This window comes from Marmota flaviventris, chromosome 4 (assembly GCF_047511675.1).
Source record: "Marmota flaviventris isolate mMarFla1 chromosome 4, mMarFla1.hap1, whole genome shotgun sequence".
NCBI classification, from domain to species: Eukaryota; Metazoa; Chordata; class Mammalia; order Rodentia; family Sciuridae; genus Marmota; species Marmota flaviventris.
The window spans coordinates 121,582,090-121,605,362 of record NC_092501.1 but is presented as its reverse complement, the minus strand read 5'-3'; the positions used below and the strand labels follow the sequence as shown (position 1 = coordinate 121,605,362).

General features: G+C 35.3%; 1 protein-coding gene across 6 annotated transcripts in view; it reads right to left on the bottom strand.

Moving 5' to 3' along the window:
* The window catches only part of Naa16 (N-alpha-acetyltransferase 16, NatA auxiliary subunit), a 57,475-nt gene extending 38,231 nt beyond the window's left edge, over positions 1-19,244 (bottom strand). For 4 of the 6 annotated variants that reach the window (XR_011707374.1, XM_027928807.2, XM_071611469.1 and 1 more), the window contains exons 1-6: positions 18,949-19,244; positions 13,947-14,031; positions 12,205-12,309; positions 9,436-9,593; positions 7,226-7,360; positions 1,247-1,400 (exon numbers count right to left, since the gene is read on the bottom strand). Coding sequence is in view for 5 of the 6 variants with exons in the window: in XM_027928807.2 (XP_027784608.2) it covers positions 1,247-1,400; positions 7,226-7,360; positions 9,436-9,593; positions 12,205-12,309; positions 13,947-14,031; positions 18,949-19,002 (691 nt within the window). In the remaining variant the exon portion in view is untranslated. The remainder of the gene's footprint in view (positions 1-1,246; positions 1,401-7,225; positions 7,361-9,435; positions 9,594-12,204; positions 12,310-13,946; positions 14,032-18,948) is intronic. The other 2 variants (XM_071611470.1, XM_071611471.1) reach the window with 2 other exon arrangements.
* Positions 19,245-23,273: the final 4,029 nt, after the last annotated feature.

Here is a 23,273-nt window from a genome sequence, read left to right as displayed (position 1 = left end):
AAAAGATCAGCGGTTTCCAAGGGTTAGGGGAGAAGGAGATGAACAGGTGAACACAAAGGAATTTTAGGGCAATGAAAGCACACTGTATGATACCATAACAGTGGATATGTGTCATTATATATTTGTCAAAACCCATACAAAGTGAATGGGAGAGGCTGAGCTCTGTAGGGACAGGGGATACATGGGAATCCTCAATACCATCAGCTCAATCTTGCTATAAATCTAAAACTGTTTTGAATAATAAGATCTATTCGTTTTCATGATGTTGGGCGAGTAAACCCAACACCAAAAAGTCTACTTTTGTTTTGTTTTGTTTTAAGTAAGGGCTCTGGAGTCAGAAAGATGTGGTGATGTGTTTGGAAACTAATTCTACCACTTAAAGGCTGGGTAACTTCGGGCAAGTCCTCAACCTCTCAAAGCCTCAGTTTCCTCAACTATAAAATGGGAAAAATAAATAATACTCATCATAAATATGCTAAAATATTAAAGAAAATAGTTTAATTAATGCCATACTATGAAACACAGAAATAGAAAAAAAAAGTATGAGCTATTAGCCATTGTTTTTAGCAGGTTTTAGAGGTGCTACAACTTTATGAAACTTAGTTGGACATTCTATTTAATACAGTATTACTGAAGAACAGGTAACAAAGCTTCTGAAAACCTCTGTTAGACCATCTACTGATGAACGTTAAAACTATTTATAAGGATCATGCTTTCATAATCAGTCTATAATGAAAATAATACTTTAGTGATAATCCCAGTATCATCATTTATTTTCCTCAGTGTATTCTACTATATACGGATATACATATTTGATATGAAGGCAGCATAACATTCTGCTTAAGAAAATGAAATTTAGACCCAAATTCAACACTACCCACCTTATCAAGCACTGTGATTTGAGCATGTCATTTAAATCACATTTTTTCAATAGTTATATTGGCACTAATACTAATCACAATAAAACTAAATGATTCAAGGGCTATACATTAGCAAGTAGGAGCAGAGTACAGTAGTTAAAAGGAGTCATGTTCATTAATCCCCTTATCTCTAAAATCTATCAACAATGACATCATATGGCTGATATGAGGATTAAATTATTTAATAATGACTTAATAATAAAATGTTTAGAATATTACCTAATACATAGGAAGTGTTATTTAAGTGTAGGACAGAATAAAATATACATTTTTTTATTCCTTTCTTTAATTGAGGCCATTAAGAAAAATTTAAAAATTTGACTCACCCTTAATTTCTTCCACTAAAAGTTTATCACATATTTGTTTCTCATATGTTTCTATATGTTCCAAAGATTCCTGAAATAGATCTGCCTCTCTCATCACTTGATTCTGATATAGTATCAGTTCACTATACTCATAGTCTACTTTGTTGGGAGGGACCTAAAAAAAAATGACCAAATTATCTTAATTTGCACAATTACATGAAGTAATTACAGATCTTTTATAAAATTGTTTCCTCAGAATCTTTTCTACAGATTTAAAAAGCACCCCATAGCAGTTACAAATAAAGAGTGATTAAGTGCATAGATAATTAATACAGTCTTCAAAACAAATAAAGGCATGTGATGTCTGTCTATGGTCAAGTGGTCAGCAAATCCTATACTCAGGTATTAAAAATGGCTCAAATCCTAAGGAATCTACCAAAAAAACTAGTAGAACCAATGAAGGAGTTTAGTAGAGTCAATGAACAACCCAGTAAAACAATTTAATCCACAGTAGCATCAAAAAGAACAAAGTATTTAGAAATAAATATAAGAAACATAGTCTAAATACTAAAAACTATTGTCAGGATGGCAACTCTCCCCCAAATTCATCTATAAATTTAATGCAATCTCTATCAAAATCTCAGCAAGCTTTTTCACAGATATTGACAAGTTGATCCTGAAATTCATAACAAAATGCAAAGCACATTTTAAACTGTGCCAAATAATCTCAGTAAAAAAGAAAAAAAGTCAAAAGGACAAGTGTTTCAAATATCAAACTTACTATAACTTACAGTAATAAAGACAGTGTGGCACTGGTATAAAGACAGACATACATATAAAGATCCAGAAATAAACTCTTTTATTCCAGTCCACTAATTTTCCCCAAGGCAATGTAATGGGGAACAGGTAATGTTTAAATAATGTTGGGCTGGATTTATAGCTCAGTGTTAGAGCAACTGCCTAGCATGTGTGAGACAGTGAGTTTGATCCTTAGCACCACATATAAATAAATAAAATAAAGGTACTGTCCATCTATAACTAAAAATATTATTTTAATTTTTTTTATATTCTCTTAGTTGTCCATGGACCTGTATTTTATTTATTAAAATGTGGTGCTGAGAAAAGAAGCCAGTGCTTCACACATGCTAGGCAATCACTTTATCACTGAGATATAACCTCAGCCCTAAAAATATTTTTTTAAAAAGGGCCAGGCACAGTGGTGAATGCCTGTAATCCCAGAAGCTTGGGAGGCTGAGGCAAGAGGATCTCGAATTCAAAGCCAAACTCAGCAAAAGTGAGGCACTAAGCAACTCAGTGAGACCCTGTCTCTGAATAAAATACAAAAAATAAGGCTGGGGATGTGGCTCAGTGCCAAGTATCCAAATTTAATCCCCGGTACCGAAAAAAGAAAAAAAAAATTTTAAAGAAAGAAAGAATGTTGGGAGTATTAAATATCCATATACAGAAACTACCCCACACACCTAATTAACATGCACAAAAATTAACTCAAATGGATCAGAGGTGTGGTGGAGCACTTGCCTAGCATGTGTTCGATCCTCAACACCACATAAAAACAATAAAATACTGTGTCCATCTACAACCAAAATTAATTAATTAATTGATTAAAAATGGATCAGAGACCTAAATGTGAGTGCTACAAAGAATTTTAGAAGAACTGGAGAAAATCTTTCTGAACACATGTATAAAAGAAAACACTGGGCTTTATCAAAATTTAAGACTTTTCCTTTAAAAAACGCATTATTAAAATAATGAAAGAAAAAGTTACAGACCAGAAGAAAATATTTGCTAATGATGTATTTGATAAGGAAACTGTATTCAGAGTATGTAAAAATTCGTACAAGTCAACTATAAAACAAACAACCCAAGTTTTTAAAAAACAAACAAAAAATGTGATTTGACACCTCAAAAAAATACAACCGGCAAATAAGATCATGAATAAAACTATGCAATATCATTAGTCAACACAGAAATGTAAATTAAAACAAAGACAGTACTACATACTAAAAATGCCTTCATCAAAAATTGAACAATAAAATCTTGGGGATATAAACAAACTGGAATCCTCATATAATGCTGGGAAAAATCCTGAGTCTCCAAAAATGACATAAATTTATAATTTGCTATGGTTATCATTTGACAATGTGCTATAGTTATATAATAATTATCTTTTAGGTATAATTGGATAAAAGATAACTCTGTACTATTTTTGCAAATTCTTGTGAATTCAAGACTATTATAAAAAGATTTTTAAAAAATCAACCTATAGACAAAGAGTATAAAAATTTATTGTTACAAAACAGATATTAAATGTTATCAAAGACTGGGGCTGTAGCTTAGTGATAGAGTAGCTGCCTAGGATGTGTGAGGCATTGGGTTCAATTCTTAGCACCATGTATAAAATAAATAAAATCAAGGTCTATCAACAACTAAAAAAAAATTTTTTAAAGTAGATCAGAGACAACAGAAGTTAAGAGACAGGCAAGAAGCACAAATGAAGGATACATGCCTCAGTATCCTCAAGTTACAATGTGGAGAACAAAGAGATACTGCAAATAGTTGCTGGCATCAGTCAGAGGTGTAAATATATTCCCTAATTGATTAAAGATAACTACTTAAAGAACCAAAATATTCATATAACTACACAAATAATTACATGAGAATAGTGAAGAGATGGTAAGGTGATAAAAGAGGGCTATATCCTAATCTATCTAGCACAACAAAAACTGGAAAATAATACTGAAAACAGGAATGGAGACATAAAGGACTATATATGGGCTCTGTACTGAGAATTACTTAGTAAAAGATAAAAATGATTCTAGCAGATAAAATTAGCTTGGATATCATTCCAAACACACACACACATACATACATACACACACACACACACACACACACACACACCCCTTACCTTTATAGTAATTTGCTAAAAGTAAAAGTTTTCTTCAAGAAAATACAAAGAGAAGGACATCAACAAAAACATAAGAGTTTAGGGCTGGGGTTGTGGCTCAGAGGTAGAGTGCTCGCCTGACATGCGTGAGCCACTGGGTTCGATCCTCAGCACTGCGTAAAAATAAAATAAAGGTATTATGTCCACCTACAACTAAAAAATAAATGCTAAAAAAAAAAAAATGGTAAGAGTTTAGACCTCCAAAACTTCACTCCTCCATAAAAGCAATTCAAAGAACTGGAAAAACCTGTTTGAATCAATTTTTTTCACAACTCTGGAAATTAATCAAAGGCTCAATAACAACACTGAGCTTTGTAGCATTTTAACTTGACCTAGTCATATTCCATGTTCTCTTAAATAGCATTAAAAAATAAGAGCCTGCATTTCTGAAGCAGTTTGGCAGCCCCTAGAGCAAAAAGAGAGAAGAAGCTGGATCTCTTTCAAAGCCTCATCCCCAAAGAATCACAAAGATCCAATGATTCCCTAGAAGACCACACATTCAAAGCTTGATCAGAGCAAAAACCTCGGGAAGGGGGGAGATGTTTGTTAAAAACAATTATGGATAAGTGTTTCACCTTTATAGTATCTGAAGCAATGAATAACAGACAAAAAAAAAGATGGTATCCGAAAACCTTGAAGGACAAGCTAGGACTGAGGTGTCGACCATAGGGAATCTGAAAGACTCTGTAATATCTCCAAGAATCATATACACACATGGCATGTGCATATGCTTAGGAAAGAGCTGAGAAGTCCTGAAGTGCTCACCTCTTCCTGATCTTTAGATTCTGCACAAGCAGGAAGTGAAAGCTAAGGCAATGTTGTAAACTCTCCAAGTTGAATGTTGAAGAAATGCCCCAACATAACCACAGAGAAAAATCAACAAAAGTACAAGTTGGTTCTTTGACAAGATCAACAAAATCAATAAACTTTAGCTAGAATGACCAAGAAAAAAAAAGAGAGAAGACTAATTACTAAAATAAGGAATGAAAGAAAGGATGTTACCACTATGAAATATATATACAATAAAAATTTCATGGTAACAAATTAGATACCTAGATAAAATGGACTAAATTCTAGAAAAGCATAAATCACCAAAACTGATTCAAGAAGAAATTTTAAAAAATGTGAATAGACACATAACAAGTAAAGAATAAGTAATCAATTAACTTTCCTCAAAGAAAAGGTCAGAACTAGAGAGTATCACAGATGAATTCTACCAAATGTTTACAGAAGAATTAACAACAATCCTTACAAATACATTCAAAAAATAAAACAGGAGGGAATACTTACCAACTTATCCCATAAGGCCAGTACATACTAATACCAAAACCAGACAGTCATCAAAAGAAAACTATAGACCAGTATCCCTTGCCCTAATATCCTTTAACCTTATTAATAATCAAGATAACACAAAAGAAAAATGGGAAATAAACTTCATTCCCACAAGATTGGTAAAGACTAATAAAGCTGATACCAAGTGTCAATAAAGATGCAGGAAAACAAAAACCATAAAACACTGTTAGTGGGCATTTAAATTAGTAAAGCTGGCAAGGGCTGTGGCACATACCCTTAATCCCAGCTACAAGGAAGCTGAGCCAGGAGCCTCAGTAACTTAGCAAGACCCTATCTCAAAATAAAAATCAAAAGGGCAAGGGACATAACTCAGTGGTACAGCTCTCCCAGAATAGCAAAATTAATAAACAGAGCTACTTCAGAGTGTGACAAAACAAGGTCTAGCAAAGCTGAAGATATGCAAAGAGCTAAAACTCTTCAATTCCAGCTTCAGTTTTACACTAATGACAAACTTACAAATATGGCCAATGAAACAGTAGACAAGGGATATTCACCATAGCACTATTTATCTAATGGAATACCAAACAGTAATTAAAAGTGGATAAAGTAGGCCTACATGTATTAACATGGATATGTCTTTAAAAATGTTGAATGAAAAAAACTGCATTATTCACATATTTTTGAAATAATTTTTTAGTTGTGGATGGACACAATGTCTTTATTTTATTCATTTATTTTTATGCAGTGCTTAGGATTGTACCAGTGCCTCACAGGTGCTATGCAAGCACTCTACCACTGAGCTACAACTCCAGCCCTACATTTTAAATACATAAAAAAAAAGTTTTGGTTTTTTGTTTTTTGGGGGGTTTTTTGGTACCAAGGATTGAACTCAGGGGCACTGAACCACTGAGCCACATCTCCAGCCCTATTTTATATTTTATTTAGAGACAGGGTCTCACTGAGTTGCTTAGGGCCTTGATGAGTTGCAGGGGCTGGCTTTGAACTCTCATCCTCTTGCTTCAGTCTCCAGAGGCCCTCCCATGCCACCCACACATGGCTAGTTTGTATCTTTTATAGATTTATGTATAAAATAAACATGACAAAGAATGATGTAGAACAATTTCAGAATAGTGGTTACCACTGGAGAAGCATATGAAAGGCATTTACCTATTTCTGTAACTTCTTTTTTAATGAAATCTGGAGCAATTATGCAAAATGTTAACATTTCGTTTCTCTAATGATATATAGTACATGCTTTTGTATTTTTCTAATTTATATATAAATATATTAGGATGCATTTATATATAAAACAAAAAATGCATGACTGTATGTATGTAAATATGTGCATATATATATACATACACACACATATATATACACATATATATGCATGCTTTGGGGTTTGGGTTGTTGGAGATCAAACCCAGGGCTTTGAGCCCACTAAGCAGGCACTCAACCACTGAGCTACAAATCTTTCCACATAAATAATATATAACAGAGTAACAATTCTACAACTATTTTCATTTTTACATATTTTATTTACCATTTGGATACGTTGGCATTATAGCATAAGACTTTTTATATTATTTGTTTTAAGAATTTTACATTTAAAATTTTTCCAACTATGTCAGAAAATTTTTCAAGTTTTTCCATAGGTTTCAAATTTGGGAGCAGGGCAATTTAGAAGTCTCTTTTTCAGTTGTGGAAGGTATGAAAATATATTAAAATGAAGCTCTTACTTGCTGAGTTTGTCTAAATTCTTCCAGTAGTTTTAGTGCCATATCATAATCTTTCAGTAAATGGTATGCAATGGCATATCCAATCCAGGAAGCACGCTGTGTTGGGCGCAACTGAAGAAGCTGGTATCTTGTCTCCTTCAAAAAAAAATTTGTTGTTGTTGTTTTAGCTCTTTTTAACCTTCTCTAAAATGTTTATATTTCATCAGAGCTTTAAGAAAAGATCTAATACTTTTAACACCTTTCTAATGAATTGAATCAACAAATGCCAGTTCCAGAATAAGAGTAAAGCTGTCACTGAAAACTTTCTTACCTTTATATGACAAAATTTTCCTCTGACTAAACATTTTCTAAGAGAAACCAAGGTAGTTTATTATAACAGATATTTTTAAAACATCTGAAATTACAATATATTTACATTGTTAAATTTGAGTCCAAAAATAGGATGGATAAAGCCAGAGAAACAATCACTGACCGGACTCTCACAACAGAAATACATCCAATGCTACTGTAATACAGCTCAAGTCCTATACTATTTCAGGACAAAACACCAGAAATTCCACCATGTTTGGCCCAGAAGAGGTATCTACCCTAGCAGAAATTCAGTCTCCCTACACAAACCCATAACTCCAAGCTCACTTCTCCAAGTTTTAGACAAATGCCACTGCTTGGAGAAACAGGTCACATGAAGAACACTAACTGCAAAGGAATAGGAAAAATGCCACATTTAGTTTCCACAACTCTGTTGTTAGATGGTTGAAAAGAGTGCCAAGTGAATCCATCCACAGAGAGATCCCCTTCAGATCCTTTATTTTAAAAAGAAATTTTTTTTTAAATATTTATTTTTTATTATAGGTGGACACAATATCTTTGTTTATTTTTATGTGGTGCTGAGGAACGAACCCAGTGCCTCACACATACTAGGCGAGTACTCTACCTCTGAGCCACAACCCCAGCCCCTTAAAAAGAAATTTGACAAAACTCCTCAGACTCTGCCCTCATATGTGTCTTGTTGCCTTTAACATATGACATTAAGTTATATCACTCTATCCCTTATTTTCACTGTTACTTCTCTGTCACTCTCATTTCTTAAGTCTGGGTGGTTTTATTCTCTGTCAAATTCTGCCATTAGCCTGGGAAAATGCAACACTAATGTGGGTCACCTACCCAATAACCTATCATTTTAGTTCCAAGATTTCCTCATCTTTAATCATCTCCTTCTCCACCCTGCTTTAGGGAACCACTTTCACAACCACACCCTAAACATTCATATGCCACTCAGAAATCATAAATCCACCTATCAAACTCTAACCACAGTTCCTATCCTGCCAATGCTCTACCTTGGTGACATTTCTACCTTTGTTATTTAATACCACTAAAGTTTCCCACATCTTTCGCTTTCACCACCAGTTCCTTTTTAACTTATTTCACGATAACTCTCTTAAATTATTTCACAATTTAGTTTAACAACCACTGCCTTGCCAATATTCTTAAATTCCTAAAGATAACTGATTTAACTCCCACCACACCCAGGTTACAAACTGAAGAAAAACACACCTATACACACACCTTAAAGAATGGTGCATTATGAAATTCAACAGAGTCCTTGCAACTGCTGCAAAAATCTAGGTTTGGGTCTGAGCTTTACATAGCAGTTGGAGGGCAAAAGAAAGAAGTATATGAATTTATTTAAAAAGAACTGTTAAGAGTTGGTGGTTCCTTCATATAATAAAGTGAGAATTTCATTCTGGACATACTGATTTTAGGATACTATGTGGTGTAAGCATGTGGAGATGCCCAGCAGAGCTGAAGATTGTCTGAAGAGGTCTAAACTACAGGAAGACTGACTTATAGCAATCCTTCTCAAGTTATTTTATATGTACTAACATATAATAAAGCTAACAAATCTATACATTTAATTTCAATTACAAAAGTTGAATGTCAAACTCACAAAAGTGTAGCATTTGCACATATGAGACATTCTTTTAAAAAAGCATTAAATGAATAAATCATTTATCCTTATTTGATGCTCAGGTATAAAGTTTCATAATTACTATTGCTGGAAGGTCCCAACTGACTTCCCCTTCTGCTGCAGATTCTAATCAATCAAACATACACAATATTGGCTTAGGCTCACCACATTCTGAATTCTCATCCTTTTAAATTTAATCTGTGGTTTTAAAAAAACGTACATTTAAAACTAAAGTACTTACTCGGTAACCTTCAAGATCTCTCATTTGGATCTGCAACAGAGAAAGATCCCTCAAAATTTGCAAATTATCTTTATCTAACTTGAGGGCATTTCGGTAACACTTAATAGCTTCATCATATTTCTTATCAGAACGCTGCAGGAGCCCATATACATGCCAACCTATTAAGTTAAGGAAATAGAGACATTCACAGAAACCAGAATATAAAATGTTAACAAAATGATATTTTATCTAAGATTTGTTTCAGAATGATCTAGGATCAGAGTAAAGGGAACAATGAGGGGTGATGAAGATGAAACCAGATGAAACTTGACTGACAATTGTTAAATTGTTGAAACTGAGTGACAGGCACACAGAAGATCATTATTCAATTCTCTTCATTTTTCGATGTGCTTGAAACTTTCTACAACTTTTACCTAACTTTAGAAACTTCTTAGCAAAAGTTGTTTACATTTTTCTACCTCTATTCCCTCACTTTTTTTTTTTTTATCCCAGTGGCCTCAAAATTTACTTACCCAAAAATCACAATTATCTTTTTTTCAAAAAGGCTTAATTTTTATTTTATTTTATGTATTTATTTATGGTTCTAGGGATGCCTCACACATACTAGACATGCATTCTACCACTGAGTGATGGCCCCAGAATGCAATTATCTTTTAAAACAAGTTTACATTCAATGAATTCTAAAATATGCAAAATATCTAAAATATCACTAAGTTCACTAGTGATAATAAAGACCACAAATTAAAGTCTTAACAGATCTTGGAGCCAAAAAAAACCAACAACTATCATACTTACATGCCCTCTCTCTTCACTCTGGGGTAGGCACTGGGATAGAAAATAAGTACTTAGTATTTTGGAAGAACACTAAGCTAAATATGTGAAAACACTAGTAAGTCTATTCATGTTCAATATTAGTTGCTAAGTGAGATTGTAATGCAAAATTTAAGATATAAGAGCACTAAGTAAAAAGACTGTGAATAAAAATATACATAGGCAAAAGAAATGAAAATCATTTTCAATGATCCATTTTTTAAAAATACTTTTTTAAAAAATATATTGGAATACTATCTAAAGAAAACTACAATTGTAAAGATTCAGTGAAGTAGCCAGGCATTGTGAAACAAGCTTATCATTCCAGCTACTCAAGAGGCTGAAGTTAAGAGAATCACAACATCAAAGCCAGCAAGGGCAACTTAGAGAGATCCTGCCTCAAAATAATAAATAAAAAGGGGTAGGCAATCAGAGAAATGAAAAGTTGTGCTGCAATTGTGTACAATGAATCAAAATGCATTCCGCTTTCATATATACCTAATTAAAATAAATGAATATTTAAAAAACTACACATTTCTGTATAATTTTAAATCATAAAATACTATACATGTGTCCTTGATACTTGTGAATTTCCTAATTTACATTCTCTTTTCTTAGATCAGTGAAAATATACATTTTTCAAGATAGCTAAAAATTTAAGTAATAAAATATGTAGAATATCAACATTAAATGGGGGGTAGGATTATAACTCAGTAGTGGAGCACCCCTGGGTTCCATCCCCAGTACCAAAAAATTAAAACAAAAATATTTCAGTAAAGTAACAGCTATGTCCCTGTGCGTCAACAGAAACCAAGCAAATAATCAATATAGTGTCTTTCTTGATATTAAATAAATAACACTGAAGGAAGGGGTGGGTGCTTGTTTATTTTCCAGTACTCTTAAATTTTATGCCTTACTCCTAAAGATAACTGATTTAACTCCTACAACACCCAGCTGAAAAAAAAACACACCTGGGGCTGGGGCTGTAGCTCAGTGGCAGAGTGCTTGCCTAGCATGCGTGAGGCACTGGGTTCAATCCTCAGCACTACATGGAAATAAACAAATAAAATAAAGGCATTCTGTCCATCTACAACTACAAAAAAAAAAAATTTTAAAAAACACGCCTATACACACATCTTAAAGAATGTGCATTATCAATTTCAACAGAGTCCTTGCAACTGCTGCAAAAATCTAGGTGTAGGGTGTAAGTGTTATATGGCAGTAGGAGGGCAAAAGAAAGAAGTAAATGAAGAATTTATTTAAAACGAACTGTTAAGGGCTGGGGTTGGGGCTCAGCAGCACAGCACTTGCCTAGCATGCATAAGACACTGGGTTCGATCCTCAGCACCACATAAAAAAAAATAAATAAAATAAAGGCATTCTGTCCATCTACAACTACAAAGAAAAAAATGTTTAAATGTTATAAAAAGAACTGTTAAGAGTTGGTAGTCCCTGGGGCTGGGTCTCGGGCTCAGCAGTAGAGCATGTGTGAGGCACTGGGTTGCATTCTCAGCACCGTATAAATAAATAAAATAAAGGTCCATCAACAACTAAAAAAAAGAAATGGTGGTTCCCTCATACAAGAAAGTGAGAATTTCATTCTGGACATAAATGATTTTAGGATACTAGGTAGACTAAGCACATGGAGATGCATGCTATACAAGTATTCTACTACTAAGTCACACCCAAAGCCAAACCTGTTTTAAAAAGTAAATATGCACATACACACTTTATAGGGATTCTTTAAAATACACCAATAAACAAACAAGGGGTAGGAAACTGATGAAACTAGAAATTACAAAATGTCAGTAATTATTAGAGATGAGTAATGGTTACAAAGACTTCACTGGATTCTCTTCTATGTAGATTTAAAAGTTTTCATACAAAAGGTTTTTTAGTTTGAATTAAGAGAAAAAATAGTAAATAAGTAAAATAAACTATATTACTATAAAAGGATACAGACATGACTCTTGACATCATTACGAAGTCCTTTACGAACAAATTCATATGCTTCTTCTTTTTTTCCTAAACAGTTCAATGTTAATCCTTTCATAGCCAAAGTCTCTGAAAAATAATGTTAACCTCTATTTACACATGAAATATTCAAATTATTCTCTTGGCACTATTTTAATATTTGAAAACTGAAGGATTGATACTGCTTCAATGCTTACACTAGTCATCTTTTTAATCTCAGAACTTTTCTACAAATACAAAAAAATAAAACTACACTTAAGTATTTTCTTAAAGTTTAATCCAAATCCTTTTCTAAAAACTCCTTAGGTTATAATTAAGTTGTTCAAATGCTTTCTGTCCTTTCAAAACTATAAAAAATGTTGATATCCTACAGAAAAAATTAACAAAGCAGACTCTTAGGTCCTACTGAATTAAATGTATTACAACTCACTATTCCACAGCTTTCCCTGAGATCAATTCTAGCCAATCATCATCCAATTTACATCTCACAAAAACAATGAATCTACCTAATAAAGAGAGAGACAGAACTTAAATAATATATTCAATATTGGAACAGAATTTCAACTAATTCTTAGCTAATTAACATCAGCTTGAATTTCAAGAACATAGGGACTACAGGAGTGAATAAGTTAGCAAGTTAATAAATAAGGATTGTTTAGAATAAAATAATCTCTCAATAATCCACAGAAGGGAATAGACAAAAACAGCGGTTTTCAAACTGAGTGCCATAGACTTTGGAATTTTCAGAACTCAGTGATCCAGCTGCCCAGACCCCAATAACCAAACATCTCTTATCTCTCTTACATATTTTCCAGAGACTCCATTTTGATAAAGGTTCCATAGCTAAAAAGCTTGAAACTAAGTTTTAAATTTCAAAAATTCCATGAAATGGAAGATTCATTTCCTTCAACATTACTACAAAAGTAAGCAAGGGTCAGCTTATTTTCCCAATAAAGTGTTTTCAAGAATTCCTTCTGTTGTTCAGAGACCTCAACTAGTTTTGCTATGACACAGAATCCTATTTTTTTGACTACCCAGATCCTTTGAAAAACACTGAAAATGGATGAAGCAAACACCAGTGCTAGAAAAACAATACAATATACACAATCTAATGGTAGATCAACAGTACCATATTTATATAAAAGGTCAGCAGATGTATAAAAGCACATCTGCCAAAGAATAAAACACATATGACTATCTTCACACTACTTCTGTATTATAAATATTGTCCTAGTTTTATATACAGAAAATCAAGGTCTAAACAAATTCTATTCAAAAATCAGGCCTATAACTTGAACAGGTTGAGCATCCCTAATACAAAAAACTCAAAAGTCAAAGTTTTCTGAGCACCCATAGGTTCAACATGTATTCTACAACTTTTAGATTTCAGATTTTTGGATAAGGTATATTCACTTGTAGTCTATGCAAAATTCCAAACTCTCAAAAACTCTGAAATCTAAAATAGTCTGGTCTCAAGCATTTCAGATAAGGGATATTCAGCCTGTTAATTACCTCATCCAATTTTCCCAATACATCTCACCTAAAGATACTACAAACACTGAAGCATAATAAAGTAGTCTAGAATAAGACTTATATGAAGCATAGCTAAAAATGAACTCAATAGAGAACTGCAAGGTCTTGGAATATGGAAGTACTCTTTCATTTTTAAGTATCCTATCTGATTTTGGAATCAAATTTCTCTAGGGCAATCTCTGAACAGACAATACCTCCATGTTCAGCAAATTTGGGGTTCGAAAGAATCATCTTGCAAAACTTGAGGCAATTTTTGTACTGCTTCTGTTCATAACATTTCTGCAAAGAAATATGAACAAAAATTATTTTATAAAATGAATGCGTAATGAAGCACCTTTTCACTGCATCATATAAATTCTAAATTCAAGATCCAAAATAAGGTCTAAAACAAGACTTGTAATCAATTTATATCACTTAAAACATGAAGTGTACTTTTGTTACCTACTCTTTGCCAAACTGTTCTAGAATCTGAGTATTTTTACTTTAATAGGAGATAAAGAAAAAAGACATTTAGTAACTAGGAAATTTATCAACCAATACTGCCACAGAATTTAACTGAAAATTCAAAAGCAAAACATGTGTGATAACAGAAAAATATTAGAACACTCCATTAAAAGTCTTTGCTATTTCAAGAATGAAACTAAGACCCAAAACACACATTAAAAAATGACATTTACTGAATTATTACTATGTATCTGTACAAAACTTGGCATATCTTAATGCTTTCTCTCTTTTTTTTTTTTTTTTTGTTGGTACAAGAGATTGAATCCAGGGACACTTAATCATTAAGCTATATCCTCAGCCCTTTTTATATTTTATTTTGAGACAGAGTCTTGCTAAGTTGTTTAGGGCCTTGCTAAATTGCTAAGGCTGGCTTTGAACTCAAGATCTTCCTGCCTTAGCCTCCTGAGCCACTGGGATTACAGGCATGCATTACCACACCCAGCTTTATTTGTATTTTAAGTCATACATAAAGATTATATATAGTAATGGGATACCATCAAATGTTTAAATACTACATACATTGCAAAATGCTTAAATTAGGCTAAACATTTACTTACTCAAACATTTATCATTTCCTTATGAATGAAAATCCGTTCTTCTAGCTTTTTGAAATCCACAGTATATTATTATTATTTACAGTCAACCTACTCTACAGCAGCATACCAGAATTTCCTGCTCTTCTCTAATTATAACTTGGTACCCACTGTTCAGCCATTCCTCATCCCCTGCCCCCACAATTCCCACTGACCTCTGGTAACTACCATTCTACTCAACTTGTATGAGATCAACTTTTTCAATATTATTCACATAAGTAATATGTCTTTCTGTGTCTGGCTTATTTCACTTAATGATTATCTCCACTTCTACCCATGCTGCTGAAAATGTCAGGATTTTGTTCTTTTTTTTAATGACTGAATAATACTCTATTGTGAATATGTACCACATTTTATTTATCCATTCATTAGTTCATGGACACTTAGGTTGTTTTCACTAGCTGTTGTGAACAAGGCTGCAATGAGCATACGAAGATAAATATCTCTTTGACACACCAATTTCATTTCCTTTGGATATTTTGTGAGGAGCCTCCATACTGTTTTCCAAGATGGCTGTACTAATTTACATCCCCACCAACAATGTCCAAGGGTACTTACTCTTCTCCATATCCTCGTCAGCACTTATCTTTAGTCTTTCTGCCATCTTAGTTCTTATAACAATTCCTTAAGGTAGATATCATTACTTCTACTTTGCAAATGTGGAAACTGAAACTTGAGAATGCAAAAACTTGTTTATAAGTAGTTCAACTTAGCTGAAAACTCTGGTCTAGCTCCAAAGACCATCACTAGCCCAACACAAGCATAAGCAACATCTTTATTCCTAAATGCTACCAGTTCAGGCTAAGTGATCAATGCACTGATCAAGAGAACCTGTCATCTCTTTCACTCTTCCTCACTTATGCTATTCAGAAAGACTGGATGTTCTATCACTCAGGATGTTGAGCTTAACCCCACTTTAAGGCTTCTACACTGTGTTCCTTCCCCTGAAATGTTCTTTCTGGGATATTCCCATGGCTGATTTCTTATTATACAAGTCTTACACATTGACATGATCATGCTAGCTAATTTGCTACCCTCCTATCCTTCCACCACTACATATATTTTTCTTTATAGTGCTATATTATTTCAAAATTTTCTTTATTCATTGCCTATTTATTATCTGTTTCCCACTATCGCCTAAATTCGAAGAAAGAAGTGGTCTTGTCTAGCATAAAAACATCTGTCATAGCACTTTCATGACCTAGACAAATTGGAATGTTCGATAAATACAACCTCCTAAATCAAAGCAAAATGGCAATTTATATCACTTAAAACATAAGTGTACTTTTGTTACCTAATCTTTTGCCAAACTGTTCTAGAATCTGAGTATTTTTACTTTAATAGGAGATAAAGAAAAAAGACATTTAGCAAATAGGAAACTTATCAACCAACACTGCCACAGAATTTAACTGAAAATTCAAAAGCAAAACGTGTGATAACAGAAAAATATTAGAACACTCCATTAAAAGTCTTTGCTATTTCAAGAATGAAACCAAGACCCAAACACACATTAAAAAATACAAAAGATAAGGACATGGTTAAATCATTGCAACAGTGGTTCAATGTAGGGTGAATTTTAAAAGTTATCATAGAAAAGAATGTTTAAATTGAGTTTGATTGCCTCTGAGGAAGGAAACTAAATGTCTGTAATATAATGATAGTAAAGAAACCTAAATTTTCAACCATGTGAATATATTACTTATTCTAAAAATACTGTAGAAAAACAATCTGAGTTGGACTTGGAGTTCACCTGACAAATGACAAGAATGTGGGGAGGGGAAACACAGAAGGAACCACTGGGGAAGAAGGAAAGAAAAATATTATATATTTTTTTCTGACTTACCAAGTGTTAAGTAACACTTTTACTGGGAACATTTACTGTGTGTCAGGCACAGTTCTCAATTAATCTTTATTTAAGTTCCTGAAAGCCTATGAGATACATGATACTCCATTTTAGATGAAGAATCTGAGATAGTTATTGAGCTTACCAAGCTAGGGTCAAAATCACAATTCTTATACAGGTAGTTTGGCTCTGGAGTCCAAGTATTCTAGTAAAGGAGTCTAAGTTCATTAAGGAACTATTTATTGCACACTTAATAGAAGAAAAAAAAAAAAAGACAGATTCTGGGTCCAACTTTATTATTAACCTGACTCAGAACCTTAGACACTTGGTCATTTACCATTCCTGAGTTTGATTTGTCTTATCATAAAAGAGAGCATGAAATAGCTCCAAAGTTAATACAATGCAATGCTGAGAGCCAGTCTAGGGAATAAGACAGATATAAGCCAAAGAGAGTATGTAATAAGCCATTTGAGTAATTTATATGAACGTGTTTAAGTATAGTGATAATTAATAGAAAAAAATTACTGTTGGTGGCAAAGCACTTTGTTAGTGCTTACATTAACAAAACTTATAAAAATAATTTCTTAATAGGAATTTTTGTTTGCCATGGAATTTGTTGTAGCAAAATTTTACCCACATTTATTGCAATTGCAATGATAAAATCATTCACTTTTCAGCATCCTCCCCAATTCATGCAACTTTATAGTAAACATTTTATATGCCCAGTTAAGAAAATGTTTTCCCCAACATTTCCCAATTTATTGGGGATAAAGTTACTTCAGTAGCATCATTATCTTTTTGTAACCTAAGTGTAATAACTTATGGAAATGTTTTCTTCTGTATGCTGATACATGATTTGAACTAGAAAATACTTATACAGAGAGAAAAGAAGTATCCTCTTTTAGAAACAATGCCAAATGGCCTTAAATCCAAGATGATCTCTTATTAATGCTTCAGATCTCCTGGACAAAAAATTTTTAAAACCTGAAGGGGCAAAGAAATTCATTCCTCCAATTTCACAATGAATAAAATAGAAGGGTATAAGAAAAACAAAAGTAATAAACATACGAAGCCCAATGAAGCAATCAGTCATGCTTTAATCATTAGTATTTTTATGTTTTTACACTTGTCTCTGATGGTTTGCTCAACACTAAGCTCATATAAAATTAAGATTTAAAATTTTCTTCCCATCTATTATATATCATTCTTAACATTTTAAAGACTGTTGTTTTTATTGGCTTTGAATATCTATGAATTTTTATCAGTCGGTGATAATATGTGGAAATATTCTATAATTAGTATTTTATTTATAGTCAAGTCAAGCAACAGCTTAACCGCTATTTAGCCAACACATGCTTTCAATACATATTCACCCTTAAAATCTAAACGCTTGTTCCGCAACTACACAACTTGATTTCAGATAAAAAGACAAGACTACGAAAGACAGCTATCAATTAACAACATTAGTTTCAGGTACTGTCTCTCCAGGGTCTATTGAGAAAAGCAAAGGCTCCCCTCCTCCCTGTAAGGACGCAACCTGCAAAACTGTGAAGGACCCAGGGACGCGGGCACACAGCCCAAGGAAAACCCCTTGTCGGCTTAGCAGCGGTGTCATTATCGAGTCATTGTTCAAGTTTCTGCTCGGAAACAAAAATAAATGCTCTCAAGTGCAAAACCAGTTGGTTTTACGAGTTAAAAGCAAACAGCTGTTCCAGTTTCTGACAACTTAAAAGTGCAGTTCGAGTCACCTATTCACTTCTCAACAAGGGTAAGTACAGTACATTACAAACAAGAAAACACTCTCCCAAAGAGAGTTGGGCTTAATTTTCCCATAACCTTAATCAATCAGGGTCCCCACCCACCAGCTGACCGCTCCCACTTTGACAGGTATTGGGGTGCAGTGTCATCAAGTAAATACTAAGCACCCAGGAACAATCCCGGGAGGGGGGGGAGACCAGGGAAACAAACAGGGGAGGATCCAGGCGCCGCAGAGGACCCGGGGACCAACGCTGTCCCCGGACTGCGGGAAGTTTCTGGAAAGCGCGCGGCAGGGGCGAGGCGAGGCGAGCCGCACCGCTGCAGAAGGAGGGCCGGAGCGCGGAGCGGCCCTGGCGGCCTCGTCGCCCGCGGGGCGGGGAAGTCGGGCTCCGAGGGTTCTGAGGTAAACAAAGAGCGCAGCGGAGACCGAGCCCGGCCCGCACCACCGCCGCCACCGCCCGCCCACCGCAGGAGCCCTTGGGCCCTCTGGCCGCTCACCAAAATGCGTTTGAAGAGGTTGCTCTCCTTGGGCGGCAGCTGCACGTTTGGCATCGCGGCCGGCGGTGAGACTGGCTGTCCGGCGTCTCTTTCCCCAGGGGTAGGCACTAGAACTAGTCGCTGCTTTGAGTAGGGCCGCAAGAGACGGGTTACTGCATTAGCCTAGACTCGGGGCTGGGCAGCCAGGGCGGGGCTGCTTGGCAGACTGGCAAAGGAAAGAATCTATGCAGGACACGCTTTTGCTAACTCTGGCCACAGTTTCTGACGAGCGCTCCCGCGCGCTGCAAGATGGCAGCTAGGGCCCGCCCCCCTGGAGCTGAAGCGGGCGGGGACGCCGGGGGCTGGGCGCACGCGCAGAGCGCAGCATCCCGAAGCGCTCTGGGAGGCGGGGGCGAGAGGGCAAAGGACTGGGGCTGCTGTCACCAGAACTGAGTGCCTAGGGCTTATCATGCACCATAAACCCTAAAACACTGGCTTGAATTGCGCTTCTGGCCCAAGATAACGTAGGCTATTCCCGAGTCAGATATTTTTACATTTCTCCTCTCTCAGCAACTTAAACCGTGCTCTTCACATAATAGAACCTGCATGTAGGACAAATTTGTTTTCCTTCCCTTCCCTGCCCTATTTAGACTCTTAAGAGGGGCCTTCTCTTTTCAGTGCAGATCTAGAAAATGGTCACGCCTATGTGAGGACACATGGGCAGGCCTTGAAGTGAGCAACTTGATGTGAAAGAAACTTCAGAAAAATATTCCCAGCCATTTAGAGCACCTACCATTTTCAGTGGGAATTATGATGGTTTTATGGGGCCATGAATCTTCCAGATCTACCTCTTCTTTTCCCTAGGTTCCCTTCTTACAAGCCATGTGAATAATAATAACATAATTATAATAATAGAAACAGGATTCAAACTCAGGATCTTCGAATTCAGGGATACTTTCTACAATAAATAAAAGAGCATAATGATAGTAATGTTTGTGTCTAGACAAATACAGATATACATTTGTAACACGAATAACTGCATCTACAACGTTACTTTAGTATTAAGGCATATCTAAATATTAAATACATAAATACATATCTTGGATGGTAACTTGTGCATATTTATGAAACTATAGAGTGATTGATGCTTAATTGCATTTAATAGGTCGTAATGAGTGCTGAGCTGGTATTTGATTTTTCTTCTCTCTCATCTGAGTTGGTTGGAAATGGGAGAAAGTAGGCATCATAGGAGTCTTTTAAAATAGGGAAGAGACTATTATAAAAAGTAGAATCCAGAAGGCCTATGTCTTCTCTACTGAAAATAGGCACTCCAGCTATTAGAGAGGAAGAAGTCAAGAAGGACTTTTAGGGAATATGACTGAGTTGTACCTGAGGACTGCCTAACAGCCAGCAAATACAAAGAAGTCCTTGCTCACAGTATCCTCAAACCCAACCACTTCCACAGTACCTACCCACAGTACCTATTACTGTGGCATTGTTAATTTCTGAAAATTCTCTGGCTCTCAATTTATCTACATCCTCTGTAATAATCTAATTATTAATAAAGGGTTAAAACTGAGACAAGCTAAAGCTCCAGTGCTCTAGTCACGTCATCCCCAGACCTTATAGGACATTTTTCTATAATATACATCAGCCAGCTCAAAGCCACTGTGCCTTTCCTCAAGGCCAGTTTCAAAATGACAACAAAAATTTTAAACAAAATGGAGAAAAGCATAGTACTAACTGTAAATATCTTAGAGACAAGGAATATTTATCTGTTATGAAAATTTTCTGTGGGCCTCATCCAGCCTTAGTCACTACAAATCATTGTTTCCATTTACTGTGGTACCTGCCAAATCTTCACCCTTATTCATTGTGACTCTCCCTCTTCTCTAAATCGGCCAGCTCATGCTGGTTCATCATTTGTACTTTGCTGCCTTCTACCACTACCAACTTCTCCCATTTCCCATGATGGATCCCCAACATCCCGCCTCCACATCTTCCAGGGAAGCACAGTAGCACAAAAGAAACCTACAATCCTAAACACTGGGAAGTGAGTAATTATAAATTATTCATAATGAATATTTTCCTCACTTTCACGCACTATGCATGCATACCTTGGTAGCTTATATAGAGTGAGGGTAAGGAGGGCGGTCAGATAATGAAAAATAAAACACCAGTTGTGCTGCTGGTAGTTGTGAGCCCCAAACCTTAGAGTATATAAAAGATGTAATGTATGCACAATCAGAAGGCCTAGATTAACCAGTTGCTGTAATTTTATTACTGACTTCCTGTTTACTCTGGAGAAAAATCTTATTTCCACCTTTCAACAGAAAATGGAGTTATAACATTATTATAATCTCTTTCACAACAAGGTTATGTGAATTCAATGCTTAGTCATTCAAAGCTTATGATTTTTTTAAAATGCTGTGTAAATATGAATTCGATGTTTCTCAAAAAGAAAGCTAAAGCCTCTTTGAAGGTATCATGGACTTCCACCAATTGTTCGTTCCTGGTATTTCAGACAGGGTGTACCTCAATTCGAATCAGCATTAAATTATAGCTGCAATAGTTTCTATAAAAACCCTCACAGGGCTGGGGTTGTGGCTCAGTGGTAGAGTGCTTGCCTGGCATGTGTGAGGCACTGGGTTCAATTCTCAGCACCACATATAAATTAATTAATAAATAAAGTAAAAGTCCATCAACAATTTTAAAAAAATCTTCACAGTTCCCAAAGCAATTTTGGCATACATGATATGGGCCAGTTCTTCTATTTGCTTAGCCTAGTAGATCCAAAGAGAAAAAAAAAAAAAATAGGAAAAGGATTTTCTTCATTCTATGCACATAACATATCTTGCAGAATCTGCTGGCAGGGTAAAATTAAGAAGTTTGCTGCTATTCCCACAACCAATTTAGCCATGTAAAGACTGATGGGAAAACAATTTACTGGATTTCATACTAAATTCCACTCAAATTCTCTGATGTTTCTGCTCCCTTCTTCTCTCCTTGCTCTTGTTTCTGAGGGGAAAAAAATGGCACTCTCATTCCTCCCTTGAGTTATCCATTCCATTCCCTTTTTGCTCTTCCTGAACTTTTATTCATCAGTTACTGTTTCATAATTTGCATATTGTGGGAGGAAATAGACAATAAACACATAAATGAGAAAACAAGATAACACCAGACAGTGAGTAGTCCTATGAGGGGAATAAATTGAAGTCATGTGAGGGCAATGGGGGCCAAGGAAGGGACTCCTTAAATCAAGTTCTCAGGAATAAGTACCCTCTGGGAAGGTGGTAATAACTGAACAGAAATCTGAGCATGAGAATAGAGCTATCAAGGTAAAAAGCTGGGACAGCATATTCTAGGCCAATTGAACCATGTGCAAATGCCCTAATGTAGGAACAAGATTGGCATGATCAAGGAACCAAAGGGGCAGGTGAGAACTTGTCTCTATTCTCACATTCAAAGAGTGGCTAGAATATAGTGCATGAGAAGGGAAGTGACATGCAGTTTGGTTAAAAATGTAAACCAGGTTTGTCATTTCAGGCAAAGTTGTTTGGGGTTTTTTGTTGTTGTTGTTGTTAATTTGTTTTGTTTTTTTGTTCTGATTTAGTCCATTTTTGTTGCTATAACAAAACCCCTGAGACTTTATAAAGGAAAAGGTTTATTTAACTCAGAACTCTGCAGGCTCGAAAACATAGCTCTGGCATCAGCTTCTAGCAAGGGCCTCGTGGTAGATAGTATCACACGACAGGAACTCTAGTATAAGAGAAGTGTCAACAGGATGGGAGAGGAAGCAAAAGACTGGGGAGGAGTGAGTTTTGTTCTTTTGCTCTTCTGTAATAATCCACTTGCTTGTTCTGGGGAAGAAATCCACTCTGGAGTCATGACCCAGTCACCTTCCATTAGGTCATACCTTGTAAAGGTCCTAACACCTTTCAACACCATTAATTACATTGAGGACCAAACTTCTGGTACGTGAATGTTTGGGGGACAAACCATATCCAAACCATACCATATTGTAAGTTCAATGGGAATCCAATGAAGCATGTCAGCAAGAGAGTGACGTGATTGAATTTATTTTTAAAAAAGATCACTCTGAATACCCCGGGGAAAATAGACGAGAAAATGCAAAGTGGCAAAACTTTGTTTCTTAAGATTTAGCTTCTTCATCCAACAGTGTTCTTAAAGTATTTTCTGAAATATCATCAGTTCATTTGTTCAGTTTTTATCATTGAGTATTTACAACAAGTCAAAAATATCTGCCCTGGTGCTGGGGTTATGGCTCAGGGGTAGAGTGCTCCCCTAGCATGTGGGAGGCCCTGGGTTCAATCCTCAGCACCACA